At 42.4% G+C, this 17,500-nt stretch overlaps 1 protein-coding gene across 1 annotated transcript in view; it reads left to right on the top strand.

Moving 5' to 3' along the window:
• LOC124028041 (collagen alpha-1(XI) chain-like) overlaps positions 1 to 17,500 on the top strand; it is a 31,204-nt gene that overhangs the window by 3,114 nt on the left and 10,590 nt on the right. Inside the window, exons 2-8 of the mRNA XM_046340208.1 lie at positions 4,184 to 4,237; positions 5,083 to 5,136; positions 7,101 to 7,145; positions 7,252 to 7,305; positions 11,378 to 11,422; positions 11,511 to 11,564; positions 15,182 to 15,226. Of these exons, the coding sequence (XP_046196164.1) occupies positions 11,526 to 11,564; positions 15,182 to 15,226 (84 nt within the window). The 5' untranslated portion in view covers positions 4,184 to 4,237; positions 5,083 to 5,136; positions 7,101 to 7,145; ... (1 more) ...; positions 11,378 to 11,422; positions 11,511 to 11,525. The remainder of the gene's footprint in view (positions 1 to 4,183; positions 4,238 to 5,082; positions 5,137 to 7,100; positions 7,146 to 7,251; positions 7,306 to 11,377; positions 11,423 to 11,510; positions 11,565 to 15,181; positions 15,227 to 17,500) is intronic.

Below are 17,500 nucleotides of genomic sequence, written 5' to 3'. Positions count from 1 at the left end.
AACCCATCTCTTATTCTCTATGCTGACTGTACAGTATGTAGATAAACACATCTCTTATTCTCTATGCTGACTGTACAGTATGTAGATAAACACATCTCTTATTCTCTATGCTGACTGACTGTACAGTATGTGTATATAAACCCATCTCTTATTCTCTATGCTGACTGTACAGTATGTATATAAACCCATCTCTTATTCTCTATGCTGACTGTACAGTATGTATATAAACCCATCTCTTATTCTCTATGCTGACTGTACAGTATGTAGATAAACACATCTCTTATTCTCTATGCTGACTGTACAGTATGTAGATAAACACATCTCTTATTCTCTATGCTGACTGTACAGTATGTAGATAAACACATCTCTTATTCTCTATGCTGACTGTACAGTATGTATATAAACACATCTCTTATTCTCTATGCTGACTGTACAGTATGTAGATAAACACATCTCTTATTCTCTATGCTGACTGTACAGTATGTAGATAAACACATCTCTTATTCTCTATGCTGACTGTACAGTATGTAGATAAACACATCTCTTATTCTCTATGCTGACTGTACAGTATGTAGATAAACACATCTCTTATTCTCTATGCTGACTGTACAGTATGTAGATAAACACATCTCTTATTCTCTATGCTGACTGACTGTACAGTATGTGTATATAAACCCATCTCTTATTCTCTATGCTGACTGTACAGTATGTATATAAACCCATCTCTTATTCTCTATGCTGACTGTACAGTATGTATATAAACCCATCTCTTATTCTCTATGCTGACTGTACAGTATGTAGATAAACACATCTCTTATTCTCTATGCTGACTGTACAGTATGTAGATAAACACATCTCTTATTCTCTATGCTGACTGTACAGTATGTAGATAAACACATCTCTTATTCTCTATGCTGACTGTACAGTATGTAGATAAACACATCTCGTATTCTCTATGCTGACTGTACAGTATGTAGATAAACACATCTCTTATTCTCTATGCTGACTGTACAGTATGTAGATAAACACATCTCTTATTCTCTATGCTGACTGTACAGTATGTATATAAACCCATCTCTTATTCTCTATGCTGACTGTACAGTATGTAGATAAACACATCTCTTATTCTCTATGCTGACTGTACAGTATGTAGATAAACACATCTCGTATTCTCTATGCTGACTGTACAGTATGTAGATAAACACATCTCGTATTCTCTATGCTGACTGTACAGTATGTAGATAAACACATCTCGTATTCTCTATGCTGACTGTACAGTATGTAGATAAACACATCTCGTATTCTCTATGCTGACTGTACAGTATGTAGATAAACACATCTCGTATTCTCTATGCTGACTGTACAGTATGTAGATAAACACATCTCTTATTCTCTATGCTGACTGTACAGTATGTAGATAAACACATCTCTTATTCTCTATGCTGACTGTACAGTATGTATATAAACCCATCTCTTATTCTCTATGCTGACTGTACAGTATGTAGATAAACACATCTCTTATTCTCTATGCTGACTGTACAGTATGTAGATAAACACATCTCGTATTCTCTATGCTGACTGTACAGTATGTAGATAAACACATCTCGTATTCTCTATGCTGACTGTACAGTATGTAGATAAACACATCTCGTATTCTCTATGCTGACTGTACAGTATGTAGATAAACACATCTCTTATTCTCTATGCTGACTGTACAGTATGTACACTGCTCAAAAAAATAAAGGGAACACTTAAACAACCCAATGTAACTCCAAGTCAGTCACACTTCTGTGAAATCAAACTGTCCACTTAGGAAGCAACACTGATTGACAATACATTTCACATGCTGTTGTGCAAATGGAATAGACAACAGGTGGAAATTATAGGCAATTAGCAAGACACCCCCAATAAGGGAGTGGTTCTGCAGGTGGTGACCACAGACCACTTCTCAGTTCCTATGCTTCCTGGCTGATGTTTTGGTCACTTTTGAATGCTGGCGGTGCATTCACTCTAGTGGTAGCATGAGACGGAGTCTACAACACACACAAGTGGCTCAGGTAGTGCAGCTCATCCAGGATGGCACATCAATGCGAGCTGTGGCAATAAGGTTTGCTGTGTCTGTCAGCGTAGTGTCCAGAGCATGGAGGCGCTACCAGGAAACAGGCCAGTACATCAGGAGACGTGGAGGAGGCCGTAGGAGGGCAACAACCCAGCAGCAGGACCGTTACCTCCACCTTTGTGAAAGGAGGAGCAGGAGGACCACTACCTGCTGCTAGGAGGGCTATGGCAGTGCTCCTCCTGCTCCTCCTTGCACCACTACTTTGTGCAAGGAGGAGCAGGAGGAGCACTACCAGCGCCCTGCAAAATGACTTCTAGCAGGCCACAAATGTGCATGTGTCTGCTCAAACGGTCAGAAACAGACTCCATGAGGGTGGTACGAGGGCCCGACGTCCACAGGTGGGGGTTGTGCTTACAGCCCAACACCGTGCAGGACGTTTGGCATTTGCCAGAGAACACCAAGATTGGCAAATTCGCCACTGGCGCCCTGTGCTCTTCACAGATGAAAGCAGGTTCACACTGAGCACATGTGACAGACGTGACAGTGTCTGGAGACGCCGTGGAGAACGTTCTGCTGCCCGCAACATCCTCCAGCATGACCGGTTTGGCGGTGGGTCAGTCAGGGTGTGGGGTGTCATTTCTTTGGGGGGGCCGCACAGCCCTCCTTGTGCTCGCGAGAGGTAGCCTGACTGCCATTAGGTACCGAGATGAGAACCTCAGACCCCTTGTGAGACCATATGCTGGTGTGGTTGGCCCTGGGTTCCTCCTAATGCAAGACAATGCTAGACCTCATGTTGCTGGAGTGTGTCAGCATTTCCTGCAAGAGGAAGGCATTGATGCTATGGACTGGCCCGCCCATTCCCCACACCTGAATCCAATTGAGCACATCTGGGACATCATGTCTCGCTCCATCCACCAACGCCATGTTGCACCACAGACTGTCCAGGAGTTGGCGGATGCTTTAGTCCAGGTCTGGGAGGAGATCCCTCAGGAGACCATCCGCCACCTCATCAGGAGCATGCCCAGGCGTTGTAGGGAGGTCATACAGGCACGTGGAGGCCACACACACTACTGAGCCTCATTTTGACTTGTTTTAAGGACATGACATCAAAGTTGGATCAGCCTGTAGTGTGGTTTTCCACTTTAATTTTGAGTGTGACTCCAAATCCAGACCTCCATGGGTTGATAAATTTGATTTCCATTGATTGTTTTTGTGTGATTTTGTTGTCAGCACATTCAACTATGTAAAGAAATAAGTATTTAATAAGAATATTTCATTCATTCAGATCTAGAATGTGTTATTTTAGTGTTCACTTTATTTTTTTGAGCAGTCAGTTAGGTCGTCATTGAAAATAAGAAAATAAGAATTTGTTCTTAACTGACTTGCCTAGTAAAATAAAGGTTAAAAAAACAATAATAATAATAAAAAATAATAAAAAACCTAAAATATCCAGCTCTCCTTCAAACTCACTAACTTCTGCAACTGGTCCTACGAACGGGACAGTCTGAGGGAATAACCCTCCTTTCTCTATTTCTCCCTGTTCCCTCTGTTCTCTCTCTCTCTGTTCTCAATCTCTGTTCTCTCTGTTCCCTCTATTCTCTCTTTCTCTATTTCTCTGTTCTCTATCTCTGTTCTCTCTGTTCTCTCTGTTCTCTATCTCTGTTCTCTCTGTTCTCTCTGTTCTCTATCTCTGTTCTCTCTGTTCTCTCTGTTCTCTATCTCTGTTCTCTCTGTACTCTCTATTATCTCTTTCTCTCTTTTCTCTCTGTTCTCTCTCTCTCTGTTCTCTCTCTCTGTTCTCTCTTTCTCTCTGTTCTCTCTCTCTCTCTTTGTTTTCTCTCTCTGTTCTCTCTCTGTTCTCTCTCTGTTCTCTCTCTCCCTCCCTCTCTCTCTCTCTCTCTCTCTCTCTCTCTCTCTCTCTCTCTCTCTCTCTCTCTCTCTCTCTCTCTCTCTCTCTCTCTCTCTCTATCTCTCTCTCTCTCTCTCTCCCTCCCTCTCTTACTCTCTCTCTCTCTCTCTCTCTCTCTCTCTCTCTCTCTCTCTCTCTCTCTCTCTCTCTCTCTCTCTCTCTCTCTCTCTCTCTCTCTCTCTCTCTCTCTCTCTCTCTCTCTCTCTCTCTCTCAGGGTGACAGGGGTTTTGACGGCTTGCCAGGTCTTCCAGGACACAAGGGACACAGGGCGAGTAACTGTCTATTTCAACTTTCTATCTTTGATAACGTGACTGTCATGATTACTCTCTTAACCTGTCCTGTGTATGTAATGTGTTCTCTCCCTCCCTCTCTCTCTCTCTCTCTCTCTCTCTCTCTCTCTCTCTCTCTCTCTCTCTCTCTGTTCTCTCTGTTCTCTCTCTCTCTGTCTCTCTCTCTGTCTCTCTGTCTCTCTCTCTCTCTGTCTCTGTCTCTGTCACTGTCTCTCTCTGTTCTCTCTCTCTCTGTTCTCTCTCTCTCTCTGTTCTCTCTGTTCTCTCTCTGTCTCTCTGTCTCTCTCTCTCTCTCTCTCTGTCTCTGTCTCTGTCACTGTCTCTCTCTGTTCTCTCTCTCTCTCTCCCTCTCTCTCTCTGTGTTCTCTCTGTTCTCTCTCTCTCTCTGTTCTCTCTCTCTCTCTGTTCTCTCTCTGTCTCTCTGTCTCTCTCTCTCTCTCTGTCTCTGTCTCTGTCACTGTCTCTCTCTGTTCTCTCTCTCTCTCTCTGTTCTCTCTCTGTCTCTCTGTCTCTCTCTCTCTCTCTGTTCTCTCTCTCTCTCTCTCTGTTCTCTCTCTGTCTCTCTGTCTCTCTCTCTCTCTCTGTCTCTGTCTCTGTCACTGTCTCTCTCTGTTCTCTCTCTCTCTCTCCCTCTCTCACTCTCTCTGTTCTCTCTCTCTCTCTCTGTTCTCTGTTCTCTGTTCTCTCTGTTCCCTCTTTCTCTGTTCTCTCTCTGTTCCCTCTCTCTCTCTCTCTCTCTCTCTGTTCTCTGTTCTAACCCACTCTGTTCTCTCTCTCCCCCTCTCCCCCTCTCCCTATCTCTCTCTCTCTCTCTGCCTCTCAGGGGGAGATAGGAAAACCAGGCCCCCACGGTACTCTTGGGCTGTCAGGAGAGAGGGTAAGACATTTGTGTGTGTATGTGTTTTACATATTAACGTGTGTGTGTGTGTGTTTTACATATTAACGTGTGTGTGTGTGTGTGTGTGTGTGTGTGTGTGTGTGTGTGTGTGTGTGTGTGTGTGTGTGTGTGTGTGTGTGTGTGTGTGTGTGTGTGTGTGTGTGTGTGTGTGTGTGTGTGTGTGTGTGTGTGTGTGTGTGTGTGTGTGTGTTTTACATATTAACGTGTGTGTGTATTACATATTAACCTGTATGTGTGTGTTTTACATATTAACGTGTATGTGTGTGTTTTACATATTAACGTGTATGTGTGTGTTTTACATATTAACGTGTATGTGTGTGTTTTACATATTAACCTGTATGTGTGTGTTTTACATATTAACCTGTATGTGTGTGTTTTACATATTAACCTGTATGTGTGTGTTTTACATATTAACGTGTATGTGTGTGTTTTACATATTAACGTGTATGTGTGTGTTTTACATATTAACGTGTATGTGTGTGTTTTACATATTAACCTGTATGTGTGTGTTTTACATATTAACCTGTATGTATGTGTTTTACATATTAACCTGTATGTGTGTGTTTTACATATTAACGTGTATGTGTGTGTTTTACATATTAACCTGTATGTGTGTGTTTTACATATTAACGTGTATGTGTGTGTTTTACATATTAACGTGTATGTGTGTGTTTTACATATTAACCTGTATGTGTGTGTTTTACATATTAACCTGTATGTGTGTGTTTTACATATTAACCTGTATTTGTGTGTTTTACATATTAACCTGTATGTGTGTGTTTTACATATTAACCTGTATGTGTGTGTTTTACATATTAACGTGTATGTGTGTGTTTTACATATTAACGTGTATGTGTGTGTTTTACATATTAACGTGTATGTGTGTGTTTTACATATTAACCTGTATGTGTGTGTTTTACATATTAACCTGTATGTGTGTGTTTTACATATTAACCTGTATGTGTGTGTTTTACATATTAACGTGTATGTGTGTGTTTTACATATTAACCTGTATGTGTGTGTTTTACATATTAACGTGTATGTGTGTGTTTTACATATTAACGTGTATGTGTGTGTTTTACATATTAACCTGTATGTGTGTGTTTTACATATTAACCTGTATGTGTGTATTTTACATATTAACCTGTATGTGTGTGTTTTACATATTAACCTGTATGTGTGTGTTTTACATATTAACGTGTATGTGTGTGTTTTACATATTAACCTGTATGTGTGTGTTTTACATATTAACCTGTATTTGTGTGTTTTACATATTAACCTGTATGTGTGTGTTTTACATATTAACGTGTATGTGTGTGTTTTACATATTAACCTGTATGTGTGTGTTTTACATATTAACGTGTATGTGTGTGTTTTACATATTAAGCTGTATGTGTGTGTTTTACATATTAACGTGTATGTGTGTGTTTTACATATTAACCTGTATGTGTGTGTTTTACATATTAACGTGTATGTGTGTGTTTTACATATTAACGTGTATGTGTGTGTTTTACATATTAACGTGTATGTGTGTGTTTTACATATTAACGTGTATGTGTGTGTTTTACATATTAACGTGTATGTGTGTGTTTTACATATTAACCTGTATGTGTGTGTTTTACATATTAACCTGTATGTGTGTGTTTTACATATTAACGTGTATGTGTGTGTTTTACATATTAACCTGTATGTGTGTGTTTTACATATTAACGTGTATGTGTGTGTTTTACATATTAAGCTGTATGTGTGTGTTTTACATATTAACGTGTATGTGTGTGTTTTACATATTAACCTGTATGTGTGTGTTTTACATATTAACGTGTATGTGTGTGTTTTACATATTAACGTGTATGTGTGTGTTTTACATATTAACGTGTATGTGTGTGTTTTACATATTAACGTGTGTGTGTTGCATGTGTTTATTTAATGTACGTGTGTTTTAGGGTTCCGAAGGACAACCAGGACCAAGAGGACAGCCAGGTGATGCTGTGAGTGTTCACGCGCGATCGCAGACGCACACACTGGAAATTGACTATTGATTGGTTTATAATTGATTGCTGTGTGATCGTAAAACCTTTGATCTTTGACCTCCAGGGTTCCAGAGGGTTGAACGGACCCAGAGGTCACACTGGCCCTACAGGTCAGCCTGTGAGTATGACCTTTCACCTTTGACCCTATCTCTGACCCGTAACCAGTCTGACCCTATCTACAGCATTTCCCCCTCATCCTAGTCCTCATCCAAGCCTGAGAAAATAGACATCGTCCCAAATGGCACGCAATTCCCTATTTGGTCCTTCTGGACCCTGGTCAAAGTGACTCTGCAGTTTGGGACGCAGAAACAGACTTCATCCTTACTGTAGACGTCCTTCTGGACCCTGGTCAAAGTGACTCTGCAGTTTGGGACGCAGAAACAGACTTCATCCTTGTAAACTTCTGACTTCAAATGTATATTGACATACAGTATCTCATACATTCTGTGTTGGTATGTTTCAACCACAACCTACTTAGACATGTTTAACATGGTAGGACAGTCCTACCTTAACTTTATCATGTTTAACATGGTAGGACAGTCCTACCTTAACTTAGACATGTTTAATATAGTAGGACAGTCCTACCTTAACTTAGACATGTTTAATATAGTAGGACAGTCCTACCTTAACTTAGACATGTTTAATATAGTAGGACAGTCCTACCTTAACTTTATCATGTTTAACATGGTAGGACAGTCCTACCTTAACTTAGACATGTTTAACATGGTAGGACAGTCCTACCTTAACTTAGACATGTTTAATATAGTAGGACAGTCCTACCTTAACTTAGACATGTTTAACATGGTAGGACAGTCCTACCTTAACTTTATCATGTTTAACATGGTAGGACAGTCCTACCTTAACTTTATCATGTTTAACATGGTAGGACAGTCCTACCTTAACTTTATCATGTTTAACATGGTAGGACAGTCCTACCTTAACTTAGACATGTTTAATATAGTAGGACAGTCCTACCTTAACTTAGACATGTTTAATATAGTAGGACAGTCCTACCTTAACTTAGACATGTTTAACATGGTAGGACAGTCCTACCTTAACTTAGACATGTTTAATATAGTAGGACTGTCCTACCTTAACTTAGACATGTTTAATATAGTAGGACTGTCCTACCTTGACTTTGACATGTTTAATATGCAGTATATGTTGACAACATATTTAGGACAGTCCTACCTTAAGTCCTGGCAAGCCCACCAGGCCCTGAGGACCAGGAAACCCCTGTTAGAGACAGACAGATAGAGGGAGTTAAGAGAGACAGACAGATAGAGGGAGTTAAGAGAGACAGACAGAGAGAGGGAGTTCAGAGAGACAGACAGAGAGAGGGAGTTAAGAGAGACAGACAGAGAGAGGGAGTTCAGAGAGACAGACAGAGAGAGGGAGTTAAGAGAGACAGACAGATAGAGGGAGTTAAGAGAGACAGACAGAGAGAGGGAGTTCAGAGAGACAGACAGAGAGAGGGAGTTAAGAGAGACAGACAGAGAGAGGGAGTTCAGAGAGACAGACAGAGAGAGGGAGTTAAGAGAGACAGACAGATAGAGGGAGTTAAGAGTGTCGGTGTGATAATGAAGCGCCGGTCAGATGCTGTTTGTTCACCCGCCCGCTAATTACCCATTGGCCAAAGCCTGACTACATGTGACGAACTTGACCCTACCCTGACCCTAACCTGACCCTAACCTAACCTGACCCTAACCTGACCCTAACCTAACCCTAACCTGACCCTAACCTGACCCTAACCTAACCCTAATCTGACCCTAACCTGACCCTAACCTGAACCTAACCTAACCCTAACCTAACCCTAACCTGACATTAACCTGACCCTAACCTAACACTAACCTGACCCTAACCTGACCCTAACCTAAACCTAACCTGATCCTAACCTGACCCTAACCTGAACCTAACCTAACCCTAACCTGACCCTAACCTGACCCTAACCTGACCCTAACCTAACCCTAACCTGACCCTAACCTGAACCTAACCTGACCCTATCCTGACCCTAACCTGACCCTAACCTAACCTTAACCTGACCCTAACCTGACCCTAACCTGACCCTAACCTGACCCTATCCTGACCCTAACCAGACCATTACCTAACCCTAACCTGACCCTAACCTCACCCTAACCTGACCCTATCCTGACCCTAACCTGACCCTAACCTAACCCTAACCTGACCCTAACCTAACCCTAACCTGACCCTAACCTGACCCTAACCTGACCCTATCCTGACCCTATCCTGACCCTAACCTGACCCTAACCTTCATCCTTACTATACTGTAGACCTAAAGACTTCATCCTTACTATACTGCAGACCTAAAGACTTCATCCTTACTATACTATAGACATAAAGACTTCATCCTTACTATACTGTAGACCTAAAGACTTCATCCTTACTATACTGCAGACCTAAAGACTTCATCCTTACTATACTATAGACATAAAGAGTTCATCCTTACTATACTGTAGACATAAAGACTTCATCCTTACTATACTGTAGACATAAAGACTTCATCCTTACTGTACTGTAGACCTAAAGACTTCATCCTTACTGTACTGTAGACCTACAGACTTCATCCTTACTATACTGTAGACCTACAGACTTCATCCTTACTATACTGTAGACATAAAGACTTCATCCTTACTATACTGTAGACCTACAGACTTCATCCTTACTATACTGTAGACCTACAGACTTCATCCTTACTATAATGTAGACCTACAGACTTCATCCTTACTATACTGTAGACATAAAGACTTCATCCTTACTATACTGTAGACCTACAGACTTCATCCTTACTATACTGTAGACCTACAGACTTCATCCTTACTATAATGTAGACTTACAGACTTCATCATTACTATACTGTAGACATAAAGGCTTTGTAGTTGTTGCTCCAGTTCTCATTAAAACTCAACTCCAACCTGTCTCCACTTGCTGCTGACAAACTGTGTTATGGTAATGATACATATGTTGGCGTTACATTAAACATGTTAACATCTTTATCAGATTAGAAGACATTAGGTTCTGCTTCTGTCTGTCTGCTAATATAACACCTTTCAACATGTAGTCTGTGACCTGCGGGTGTTACATGTTGGTTACACCTGTTCTAACCACACACACACACACACACACACACACACACACACACACACACACACACACACACACACACACACACACGCACACGCACACGCACACGCACACGCACGCGCACGCGCACACGCACGCACGCACGCACGCACGCACAGCAGAACAACTTCAATGCCTGAAGGCCTCACAGCCTGGTCTGATACCTGAATGTTTACTGCATCTATAAAGCTGTTGTTTCCTGGTGGAAGGAAGCCCTGCCAGCTCCCTCAGTTAGCTACAGCCTCACAGCCTGGTCTAATACCTGGATGTTTACTGCATCTATAAAGCTGTTATTTCCTGGTGGAAGGAAGCCCTGCCAGGTCCCTCAGTTAGCTACAGCCTCACAGCCTGTTCTGATACCTGGATGTTTACTGCATCTATAAAGCTGTTGTTTCCTGGTGGAAGGAAGCCCTGTCAGCTCCCTCAGTTAGCTACAGCCTCACAGCCTGGTCTAATACCTGGATGTTTACTGCATCTATAAAGCTGTTGTTTCCTGGTGGAAGGAAGCCCTGCCAGCTCCCTCAGTTAGCTACAGCCTCACAGCCTGGTCTAATACCTGGATGTTTACTGCATCTATAAAGCTGTTGTTTCCTGGTGGAAGGAAGCCCTGCCAGCTCCCTCAGTTAGCTACAGCCTCACAGCCTGGTCTGATACCTGGATGTTTACTGGACAGACAACACTAATGACAATCTATCTCTCTTCAGTATCTCTTCTTCCAACTTTTTTGGTTGATTGACAGTTGTCCCTCTCTCCTCTTCCCCCTGTTTCCCCTATCCCCTCTCTCCCTTTTCTCCCCTTCTCTTTCCTCCCTCCCCAATCTCCCCCTCTCTGGCCTGTCTCCCCCTCTTCCCCCTCTCTGGCCTGTCTCCCCCTCTCTGGCCTGTCTCCCCCTCTATTGCCTTTCTCCCCCTCTTCCCCCTCTCTGGCCTGTCTCCCCCTCTCTGGCCTGTCTCCCCCTCTTCCCCCTCTCTGGCCTGGCTCTCCCTCTCTGGCCTGTCTCTCCCTCTCTGGCCTGTCTCCCCCTCTCTGACCTGTCTCCCCCTCTTCAGGGAATCCGAGGAGTGGATGGAATCCAAGGTTCCAAGGGAAACTTGGTGAGTGTGACGACTGAGACGTTCTAGAACCCTGTGTTTACATCAACTGGAAGAGTGGTGTCTATGATGCCATTTCCTCTGTCTACAGGGACCTCCGGGGGAGATGGGAGCATCCGGGCAGCAAGGAAACCCTGGGTTGCAGGTACACACACACACACATAAAAAAAAACACACACTAGTGATGCGCTGGTTGACTCAGAACCGACAGTCCCCCAGGTTATGTCCCCCGCGGTTATATCCGCGAGGCGGGCGGTTTAGCTTCATGGAATAATGTGTGGATGAAGAGCGGGTGGGTGGTGGGCAGGTTGAATAAAGAGAAAACAAGTCATACCTATAGGCTACAGTGAAGTTTTTTCTGTCATCATTTTCTATCTGTTGTTAGTGTCGGAGCCTCAGCCTCAGCTATAGCTAATAACTATATCTAATAATATAATAACTGTAATGGCCCAGATACACACCACTGACACAGAAGGGACCACGACAGACTTTAAATCAATAAGAGCAAAGCTGTGAAGTGGATAGTTGAAAACAAATATAACGGAGGACCAGAACAGTCGTGTGATGTTTGGGGAAAGACTTGGTGAAGTGGTTAAAAGAGGACGATGGCACGTCAAGGGAGCTGTACTGTTCAAATGGGTTCAATGGAACAGGAGCCTAACTGACACCTGGATACCGACTGTAGGCCTGTAACCTCTCACATAGTCTATAATCTCTCACATAGTCTATAACCTCTCACATAGTCTATAACCTCTCACATAGTCTATAACCTCTCACATAGTCTATAACCTCTCACATAGTCTATAACCTCTCACATAGTCTATAACCTCTCACATAGTCTGTAACCTCTCACATAGTCTATAACCTCTCACATAGTCTATAACCTCTCACATAGTCTATAACCTCTCACATAGTCTATAACCTCTCATATAGTCTGTAACCTCCCACATAGTCTATAACCTCTCACATAGTCTATAACCTCTCATATAGTCTATAACCTCTCACATAGTCTATAACCGCTCACATAGTCTATAACCTCTCACATAGTCTATAACCTTTCACATAGTCTATAACCTCTCACATAGTCTATAACCTCTCACATAGTCTATAACCTCTCACATAGTCTAATATCATATTAACTGTAGGTCTATAACCTCTCACATATTCTATAACCTCTCACATAGTCTATAACCTCTCACATAGTCTATAACCTCTCACATAGTCTATAACCTCTCATATAGTCTGTAACCTCCCACATAGTCTATAACCTCTCACATAGTCTATAACCTCTCACATAGTCTATAACCTCTCACATAGTCTATAACCTCTCATATAGTCTGTAACCTCCCACATAGTCTATAACCTCTCACATAGTCTATAACCTCTCATATAGTCTATAACCTCTCACATAGTATATCACCTCTCACATAGTCTATAACCTCTCATATAGTCTATAACCTCTCACATAGTCTATAACCGCTCACATAGTCTATAACCTCTCACATAGTCTGTAACCTCTCACATAGTCTATAACCTCTCACATAGTCTATAACCTCTCACATAGTCTATAACCTTTCACATAGTCTATAACCTCTCACATAGTCTGTAACCTCTCACATAGTCTATAACCTCTCACATAGTCTATAACCTCTCACATAGTCTACAGCCTTTCACATACAACAAATAAGGTTTGATATGTAAGATGGTTAAATAAAGAGCAAAATTATTGATTATTATTATTTTTATTAATATATATTATTGTTTGTGCCTTGGTCCTATAAGAGCTCTTTGTCACTTCCCACGAGCCGGGTTGTGACAACAACTCTCACTCATTCTTATGTTTAATAAATGTATTGTATAGTGTGTTTGGCAGGCTTACAATGATGGTAAAAAACAACATTTGAGAGTGCACTGACCCTGGTGCTAGAGGGGGTACAGCTGGAGGTTTGAAGGGGTACGGGGACTATATAGATTTAGATGGGGTACAGCTGGAGGTTGAATGTTTGAAAGGGTACGGGACTATATAGATTTAGAGAGGGAACATCTGGAGGTTTGAATGTTTGAAGGGGTATGGGACTATATAGATTTAGAGGGGGTACAGGACTATATAAAGTTTGGGAACCACTGGTCTAGGACAACAACTAATGGCAGAAGTGAAGCTGCCTGTATCTCAGTATAGACCCAAGTATAGACCCAAGTTGACTTGCAAAGAGCCTTCTAAAATGTCATAAATGATAAGCAGAAACAGAGGCCTGTCTGAAAAGGTCTGTCAACATTGTTTGACACCATTTCTGACTGTACAGTGCATTTTCTATATTAGCAGGTTAGGGTCAGGTTAGGGTCAGGTTAGGGTTAGGTTAGGGTCAGGTTAGGGTTAGGTTAGGGTCAGGTTAGGGTTAGGTTAGGGTCAGGTTAGGGTCAGGTTAGGGTTAGGTTAGGGTCAGGTTAGGGTCAGGTTAGGGTCAGATTAGGGTTAGGGTCAGGTTAGGGTTAGGTTAGGGTCAGGTTAGGGTCAGGTTAGGGTCAGGTTAGGGTTAGGTTAGGGTCAGGTTAGGGTCAGGATAGGGTCAGGTTAGGGTTAGGTTAGGGTCAGGTTAGGGTTAGGTTAGGGTTAGATTAGGGTTAAGGTCAGGTTAGGGTTAGGTTAGGGTCAGGTTAGGGTTAGGTTAGGGTCAGGTTAGGGTCAGATTAGGGTTAGGGTCAGGTTAGGGTTAGGTTAGAGTCAGGTTAGGGTTAGGTTAGGGTCAGGTTAGGATCGGGTTAGGGTTAGGGTCAGGATAGGGTCAGGTTAGGGTCAGGTTAGGGTCAGGTTAAGGTCAGGTTAGGGTTAGGTTAGGGTCAGGTTAGGGTCAGGTTAGGGTTAGGTTAGGGTCAGGTTAGGGTCAGGATAGGGTCAGGATAGGGTCAGGTTAGGGTCAGGTTAGGGTCAGGTTAGGGTTAGGTTAGGGTCAGGTTAGGGTTAGGTTAGGGTCAGGTTAGGGTCAGGATAGGGTCAGGTTAGGGTGAGGTTAGGGTCAGGTTAGGGTTAGGTAATGGTCTGGTTAGGGTCAGGATAGGGTCAGGTTAGGGTCAGGTTAGGGTCAGGTTAGGGTCAGGTTAAGGTTAGGTTAGGGTCAGGTTAGGGTCAGGATAGGGTCAGGTTAGGTTCAGGTTAGGGTCAGGTTAGGGTTAGGTTAGGGTCAGGTTAGGGTCAGGTTAGGGTCAGGTTAGGGTTAGGTTAGGTTCAGGTTAGGGTCAGGTTAGGATCAGGTTAGGTTTAGGTTAGGGTCAGGTTAGGGTCAGGTTAGTGTTAGGTTAGGGTCAGGTTAATGTCAGGTTAGGGTTAGGTTAGGGTTAGGTTAGGTTCAGGTTAGGGTCAGGTTAGGGTCAGATTAGGGTTAGGTTAGGGTCAGGTTAGGGTCAGGTTAGGGTTAGGTTAGGGTCAGGTTAGGGTCAGGTTAGGTTAGGGTCAGGTTAGGGTCAGGGTAGGGTCAAGTTCGTCACATGTAGTCAGGCTTTGGCCAATGGGTAATTAGCGGGCGGGTGAACAAACAGCATCTGACCGGCGCTTCATTATCACACCGACACTCTTAACTCCCTCTATCTGTCTGTCTCTCTTAACTCCCTCTCTCTGTCTGTCTCTCTGAACTCCCTCTCTCTGTCTGTCTCTCTTAACTCCCTCTCTCTGTCTGTCTCTCTGAACTCCCTCTCTCTGTCTGTCTCTCTTAACTCCCTCTATCTGTCTGTCTCTCTTAACTCCCTCTATCTGTCTGTCTCTAACAGGGGTTTCCTGGTCCTCAGGGCCTGGTGGGCTTGCCAGGACTTAAGGTAGGACTGTCCTAAATATGTTGTCAACATATACTGCATATTAAACATGTCAAAGTCAAGGTAGGACAGTCCTACTATATTAAACATGTCTAAGTTAAGGTAGGACAGTCCTACTATATTAAACATGTCTAAGTTAAGGTAGGACTGTCCTACCATGTTAAACATGTCTAAGTTAAGGTAGGACTGTCCTACTATATTAAACATGTCTAAGTTAAGGTAGGACTGTCCTACTATATTAAACATGTCTAAGTTAAGGTAGGACTGTCCTACCATGTTAAACATGATAAAGTTAAGGTAGGACTGTCCTACCATGTTAAACATGATAAAGTTAAGGTAGGACTGTCCTACCATGTTAAACATGATAAAGTTAAGGTAGGACTGTCCTACCATGTTAAACATGTCTAAGTTAAGGTAGGACTGTCCTACTATATTAAACATGTCTAAGTTAAGGTAGGACTGTCCTACCATGTTAAACATGTCTAAGTTAAGGTAGGACTGTCCTACCATGTTAAACATGATAAAGTTAAGGTAGGACTGTCCTACTATATTAAACATGTCTAAGTTAAGGTAGGACTGTCCTACTATATTAAACATGTCTAAGTTAAGGTAGGACTGTCCTACTATATTAAACATGTCTAAGTTAAGGTAGGACTGTCCTACCATGTTAAACATGATAAAGTTAAGGTAGGACTGTCCTACCATGTTAAACATGTCTAAGTAGGTTGTGGTTGAAACATACCAACACAGAATGTATGAGATACTGTATGTCAATATACATTTGAAGTCAGAAGTTTACATACACTTAGGTTGGAGTCATTAAAACTAGTTTACATACACTTAGGTTGGAGTCATTAAAACTCGTTTACATACACTTAGGTTGGAGTCATTAAAACTCGTTTTTCAACCACTCCACAAATTTCTTGTTAACAAACTATAGTTTTGGCAAGTTGGTTAGGACATCTACTTTGTGCATGACACAAGTCATTTTTCCAACAATTGTTTACAGACAGATTATTTAAATTATAATTCACTGTATCACAATTCCAGTGGGTCAGACGTTTACATACACTATGTTGATTGTGACTTTAAACAACTTGGAATATTCTAGAAAATTATGTCATGGCTTTAGAAGCTTCTGATAGGCTAATTGACATCATTTGAGTCAATTGGAGGTGTACCTGTGGATGTATTTCAAGGCCTACCTTCAAACTCAGTGCCTCTTTGCTTGGCATCATGGGAAAATCAAAATAAATCAGCCGAGACCTCAGAAAAGAAATGTAGACCTCCACATGTCTGGTTCATCCTTGGGAGCAATTTCCAAATGCCTGAAGGTACCACGTTCATCTGTACAAACAATAGTACACAAGTATGAACACCATGGGACCACACAGCCGTCATACTGCTCAGGAAGGAGACGCGTTCTGTCTCCTAGGGATTAACGTAATTTGGTGCGAAAAGTAAAAATCAATCCCAGAACAACAGCAAAGGACCTTGTGAAGATGCTGGAGGAAACAGGTACAAAAGTATCTATATCCACAGTAATACGAGTCCTATATCAACATAACCTGAAAGGCCGCTCAGCAAGGGAGAAGCCACTGCTCCAAAGCCGCATAAATAGCCAGACTACGGTTTGCAACTGCACATGGGGACAAAGATCGTACTTTTTGGAGAAATGTCCTCTGGTCTGATGAAACAAAAATAGAACTGTTTGGTCATAATGACCATCGTTATGTTTGTAGAAAAAGGGGGGGGGGGCTTGCAAGCCGGAGAACACCATCCCAACTGTGAAGCAGCATCATGTTGTGGGGGTGCTTTGCTGCAGGAGGGACTGGTGCACTTCACAAAATAGATGGCATCATGAGGATGGACAATTATGTGGGTATGTTGAAGCAACAAGACATCAGTCAGGAAGTTAAAGCTTGGTCGCAAATGTGTCTTCCAGATGACAAATGGACAAGCATACTTCCAATGTTGTGTCAAAATGGCTTAAGGACAACAAAGTCGAGGTGTTGGAGTGGCCGTCACAAAGCCCTGACCTCAATCCTATAGAACATGTGTGGGCAGAACTGAAAAAGCATGTGCGAGCAAGGAGGCCTACAAACCTGACTCAGTTACACCAGCTCTGTCAGGAGGAATGGGCCAAAATTCACCCAACTTAATGTGGGAAGCTTGTGGAAGGCTACCCGAAACGTTTGACCCAAGTTAAACAATTTAAAGGCAATTATACCAAATACCAATTGAGTGTATGTAAACTTCTGACCCACTGGGAATGTG

Source organism: Oncorhynchus gorbuscha, unplaced genomic scaffold (genome assembly GCF_021184085.1).
Source record: "Oncorhynchus gorbuscha isolate QuinsamMale2020 ecotype Even-year unplaced genomic scaffold, OgorEven_v1.0 Un_scaffold_3677, whole genome shotgun sequence".
NCBI classification, from domain to species: domain Eukaryota; kingdom Metazoa; phylum Chordata; class Actinopteri; order Salmoniformes; family Salmonidae; genus Oncorhynchus; species Oncorhynchus gorbuscha.
This window is presented reverse-complemented; position numbering and strand designations above follow the sequence as displayed.